At 40.2% G+C, this 6000-nt stretch overlaps 1 protein-coding gene across 6 annotated transcripts in view; it reads left to right on the top strand.

The window, feature by feature from the left end:
* Nucleotides 1–635: 635 nt before the first annotated feature.
* MIA2 (MIA SH3 domain ER export factor 2) overlaps nt 636–6000 on the top strand; it is a 100578-nt gene continuing 95213 nt past the window's right edge. For all 6 annotated transcript variants that reach the window (XM_053593280.1, XM_053593277.1, XM_053593279.1 and 3 more), the window contains exons 1-2: nt 636–944; nt 3451–3584. In XM_053593280.1, coding sequence (XP_053449255.1) covers nt 833–944; nt 3451–3584 — 246 coding nt within the window. In that variant the 5' untranslated portion in view covers nt 636–832. The remainder of the gene's footprint in view (nt 945–3450; nt 3585–6000) is intronic.

The following is a 6000-nucleotide window of genomic DNA, read 5'->3' as shown; positions in this document are numbered from 1 at the left end:
GCAGCTGGGACTACAGGCGCCCGCCACAACGCCCGGCTATTTTTTTGGTTGCAGTTTGGCCGGGGCTGGGTTTGAACCCGCCACCCTCGGCATATGGGGCTGGCGCCCTACTCACTGAGCCACAGGCGCCGCCCCTGCCTGGCTCGTTTTTAATGATGGGGTCTCGCTCTTGCTCAGGCTGGTCTCAAACTCCTGAGCTCAAGCAATCCACTTGTCTCAGCCTCCCAGAGTACTAGGATTAGAGGCGTGAGCCATACTTTTAATACATAAAAGTCATACTTAGAACCATACTTTTAATACAAATTATTACTGTTTCTGCAGTCATTTAAGCCATACTTAGAACCATACTTTTAATATGAATTATTACTGTTTCTGCATAAAACTATATACTTTCTTTATTGAAGCTGGTATTTGTAGGTAGGAAATAACTTGGTTTGTACTTGTTGACTGATCTGCCTGAAGCCTTTAACAGAAATTAACTACCGTTTTGTGGAGGCTTGTTTCAGACCTATCCTGTGGAATGCTAGGTGCCTTTAAGTGAGACAGTTTTGCCCGGGCTACCTTTATAAGACATTAGTCCAACTAAAAACCCTTGTTAATTATTAAACTCTTATGTATTACTGGATTCCTGACACTGCAGATTGAGAGCAGAGAGTGTTCGTCCCTCGTAGACCAATGGAAAAATGTAGTTAGGAGGGATTTTTAAAACTCTGCACCTTTTTTCTCTTATATTTAGTGTAGAGAGGAGAGTATCTGCTGTTTTGGCTGACAGATCTGAAACCTGAACAATTGGTTCAAACTTTGTTTGTGATTCCTGGTTGCTTGTTTTAGCATGGCGGAGCTTGGACTTCACAGAATCCTTTTGGTTATTTCCCTGATGAAGTGTCTGGAGGGTACAAAACTTCTGGCAGACCTTAAAAAATGTGGTGACTTGGAATGTGAAAGTAAGTTTGCTTTTTCTCCCTTCTTCTTCTCTTAAATTGAGGTTCTGAAAGGATGTAAGAAGTTATTGTGGACATGCGTATAAAAATGAGCATTAATATCATTAAGAAATATTTGGATTATAAAGCGTAGCTTGGTCTAAAAAAATGCTGGAAGCAAAACATTTTGTAATAGTATTTACTATAAACATACAAAGGGCAAAGGTCAGCATGATACAGAAATATATCAGAAGTTATAATAACATTATTAACCCATACTTTAAAAATATTAATCAGGACTTTCGCTATTTTTATATGATAAATATAATTGATTCCTATAGCAAAAGACAGCGGGCCACTTGGTACTTCTTTATTTACGAAGTCCTTCCACTTTTTAGCTTTTACCTCATAATCAGAACTTTCTGATTCTCCTAAGTTTTCTAAAAGAACTTTTATTTCACATCATTATGATTTATTCTGTCTAAACTTTATGAAATATTAAACATCTCTGTTTATTATGTAAAAATACTAAAATCAGTGTTAGACTATAATTTTATTATATCATTGAATATAAAACTTCCTTTATCTGCCATGAGGAAAAATTAATTTCCATTCTATTGTTTAAGAACTTAATTTATTTTCTGTTATTAGCATTAGGGTGCAAAATTACATCACAATGTATTAGAGTTGCTTTAAAAAAGTTCTATCCTTCCAGTATGTGAAAATTATTTCCAATTTGTAATACGCAAATTAAAATGCAAAATATTATTAGTATAAACATAAATAACCTATCTTTTGGACATGTGATTTAGTATAGGGAGAAGTTTACTAGATGATATTTTATAATAATAATAATCTTTCTCTCTTTACATTTCAACCTCATTTTAGTATCATTAGGGCCAGACACAGAACATGAAAAGGAATATTCAAATGTATAGTAATTTGTAAGGTTATCATAACTTTAATCGCATGACTTAACAAAAGCATTTTACGGGCGGCGCCTGTGGCTCAGTCGGTAAGGCGCCGGCCCCATATACTGAAGGTGGCGGGTTCAAACCCGGCCCCAGCCAAACTGCAACCAAAAAATAGCCGGGCGTTGTGGCGGGCGCCTGTAGTCCCAGCTACTCAGGAGGCTGAGGCAAGAGAATCGCTTAAGCCCAGGAGTTGGAGGTTGCTGTGAGCTGTGTGAGGCCACAGCAGTCTACCAAGGGCCATAAAGTGAGACTCTGTCTCTACAAAAAAAAAAAAAAGCATTTTACATGTTAGTATAATGTAACAGTAATGGTTAATATGGTGGATGTGTTACTTTGTGTGTTGAAGGGTGAATTTAGAATATGTGGCTCTCATTCACTCATAGTTCCTGGCCTGCTATAGGTTGGCTTTGGGGGTGGGTGGGCACATCTGAGGAAATAAGATGAAATGTAAGATCAGTTTCTCTCCATCCGTTTTTATGCTAGTGAATGTTGATGAAACAGGTAAATATGAATCAGTAAGCAGATATACAACAATACGTAATACTGAAGCTCTGAGTGGCAATCAGAGTAGGCTGGAATGACCAGGATGCCTACCAGAGGAGGCAGGACATGAGGACATGAGTTAAGCACAAAGAGAGACAGGAGGGCTCCTTGGCTGAGGAAAGAGCAGGAAGAAAATCTCAGAATAAGGAAGGGCATGTTGCCATGAAAAGAACCTCATTGCAAGTTGGGCTCCGCCAGAACTGTGAGACCAATCCTCTGAGCCTTAGCAGATAGCTCATTTGTTAGACTGAAATGAAATTATCACATAGATCTGTTTTGAGGATTAAATAAAATAAAAATATGGAAGTGCTTATCAGAATGCCTAGAATATAGTAGGTGGCAGGAAGAAAACTGATTATCTTTTTCTTCCCTATAGTCTAGAAATTGATAATAACATAATCCAGGGATAAACGAACTTGATCATAGCCCTGAGTCTATGTAAAGGAATAGAAATAGGAAATGGAGGTGGTTGTTTTTATTTTATTTTATTTATTGTTTATTTTATTTTAAAGACAGAATCTCAGTGTGTCACGCAGGCTAGAGTGCAGTGGCTTGATCATTGCTCATTGTAACCGTAAACTCCTAGGCTCAAGCAATCCTCCTGCCTCAGCCTCATGCCACTACACCCAGCTAATTTTAAAATTTTTATTGACACAGGGTCTCTGTGTTGGCTGGTCTCAAACTCCTGGCCTCAATCTATCCTCTCACCCCAACCTCCCAAAGTGTCAGGGTTATAAGTGGGAGCCACTATGGCCATCAAAGACATGTTTTTAAATAGGGAAAGGGCACCAAGTATGGACAACCTTGATACAAACTGCTTACACTTAGGATTTTGTGTGCAGCGGGAAGTCTATGTAGGTTTTTGAAGCCATACGTGATATAAAGAAAATAGCATTAAAAACAAAAAAAGAAAAAAAAAGAAATTAGCATTTAGAGAGATGTAAGATGGATTGGAGAAGGGTAGAAATAACATTTTATTTAAGGTGTATATGTTTTTCTTTACGTTTACATAGCTTTAATGAGCAGAGTCTCAGCCGTGAGAGATTACAGAGGACCTGACTGCAGATACCTGAACTTCACTAAAGGAGAAGAGATATCTGTTTATGTTAAACTTGCAGGAGAAAGGGAAGATTTGTGGGCAGGGAGTGTAAGTATCTAGTTGTCAACATTAAATGCAAAATAAATGGCCAACTTGTGCAAAGATAGCAGCTTATCCTTTTTTTATTTTTTTTGAGACAGAGTCTCACTGTGTTGCCCTGGGTAGAGTACTGTGGCATCATAGCTCACAGCAACCTCAAACTCTTGTGCTTAAGTGATTCTCTTGCCTCAGCCTCCCAAGTAGCTGGGACTACAGGCATTCACCACAATGTGCAGCTATTTTTTAGTTGTAGTTGTCACTGTTGTTTGGCAGGCCCTGGCTGGATTCGAACCCACCAGCTCTGGAGTATGTGGCTGGTGCCTAGCCTCTGAACTACAGGCACTGAGCCATCATTATTTTTTTGAGAGAGGGTCTCAGTTTGTTGCCCTCCATAGAGTGCTGTGGTGTCATTGGCAACCTCAAATTCTTGAGGTGATCCTCCTGCCTCTGCCTCCTGAGTACTTGGGACTACAAGCACCTGCCACAGTGCCCAGCTACTTTTTTTTCAGAGGCAGAGTTTTGCTCTTGCTCAGGCTGGTCTCAAACCCCTGAGCTCAAAAAATCCACCTCAGCCTCCCAGAGTGCTGGAATTGCAGATGTGAGCCACCATGCCTGGTTCTTTAATGGAACTAAAGGAATTTCAAAGCACTGTGTAAATATTAAAAACCCTTAACATCGGCTCAGTGCCAGTATGTCAGTGGTTAGGGCGCTGGCCACATACACTGGGGCTGGTAGGTTCGAATCCAGCCCAGGCCTGCTAAACAGTGACAAATACAAAAAAAAAAGCCAGGCGTTGTGGCAGACGCCTATAATCCTAGCTGCTTGGGAGGCTGAGGCAAGAGAATTGCGTAAGCCCAAGAGTTGAGTTTGAGGTTACTCTTGGGCTTACGCAAGAGCTGTGATGCCATGGCACTCTACTGAGGGCAAAGTAGTGAGATTCTGTCTCAAACAAACAAACAAACAAAAAACCTTGATATATTTAAGCAAACAAAAACTGATCATGTTCAGTGGTGATTCTAAAATTTCTTTGAAAGTGGCTTTTGGGAACATAATCTGGTTGGGCTAAGAGAATGCCTTGAAATTATTTTGCATAGCATGCAGATTTTTTTGTTTCGTTTTTTTGAGACAGGGTCTTGCTCTGTTACCCAGGTAGTGCGGTGATATCATTATAACTCATTGCAACCTCAAACTCCTCAAGGGATTTGGACTCAAGGGTTCCACAGCCTCCAGAGCACCTGAGATTACAGGTACCCGTAGCCATGCCCAGCTAATTTTTCTATTTTTTTGCAGAGTTGGGGTCTCGCTCTTGCTCAGACTGGTTTTGAACTCCTGACCTCCCACTTTGACCTCAGATTACAATGTGAGCCACCACACCTGGCCCACATGCAATAGTTTTCAAACTTAGATTTTTAAAATACATTTGGAGAACCTGGATGGAAGTGGAAGACATTATTCTTAGTAAAGCATCACAAGAATGGAGAAGCATGAATCCTATGTACTCAATCTTGATATGAGGACAATTAATGACAATTAAGGTTATGGGGGGGAGAGCAGAAAGAGGGATGGAGGGAGGGGGGTGGGGCCTTAGTGTGTGTTACACTTTATGGGGGCAAGACATGATTGCAAGAGGGACTTTACCTAACAATTGCAATCAGTGTAACTGGCTTATTGTACCCTCAATGAATCCCCAACAATAAAAAGAAAAAAAAAATACATTTGGAGAGACTTTAGGAGTATGGGTGGAGATTATGGGACGGCCACGCAGCCCCAGCCATTGTTTGGTGCTGCAAATAGTCAATTTTGGAGAGACTTGGAAGTTTTAGTTAATTAGATTAGAAGATATATTTTCCTGAGCAAATAAAAGGCTGGGGTGTTATTGAAGAGATCCTTGGAAAGTCTAGTAGCCTAGGGAAGCTAAACATATGGATTTTTCATGGAAAAGAAAAACTGGGAGAGCCTTTTATTTGGCCTAAAGTCCTAATATACTGAGATTCCTAGAAGCCTAAATCATCCCTGAATACATAACATATGTGGCCAGGCAAGGTGGCTCAGACCTGTAATCCTAGCACTCTGAGAGGCTAAGGTGGGTGATTGCATGAGCTCAAGGGTTTGAGACCAGCCTGAGTAAGAGCAAGACCTCTTCTCTACTAAAAATAGAGAAACTAGCTGTGTCATGGCAGGCGCCTATAGTCCCAGCTACTCAGGAAGCTGAGGCAAGAGGATTACTCAAGCTCAAACCCAAGAGTTTGATGTTTCTGTGAGCTGTGATGCCATGGCACTGTCTACCAAAGGTGACAAAATGATACTCTGTCTAAAAATAATAATAATAATAATGAAAAGATGTTATGTTATTAATTTTAGTTTCAAGCTGAACTGGTATGACCAGCCTGATACATACACCATTCCTATACCTCGAATCTCCCTT

Source organism: Nycticebus coucang, chromosome 6 (genome assembly GCF_027406575.1).
Source record: "Nycticebus coucang isolate mNycCou1 chromosome 6, mNycCou1.pri, whole genome shotgun sequence".
NCBI lineage: Eukaryota > Metazoa > Chordata > Mammalia > Primates > Lorisidae > Nycticebus > Nycticebus coucang.
Note: the sequence above shows the minus strand (reverse complement) of the source record. Positions and strands in the feature narration are given on the sequence as shown.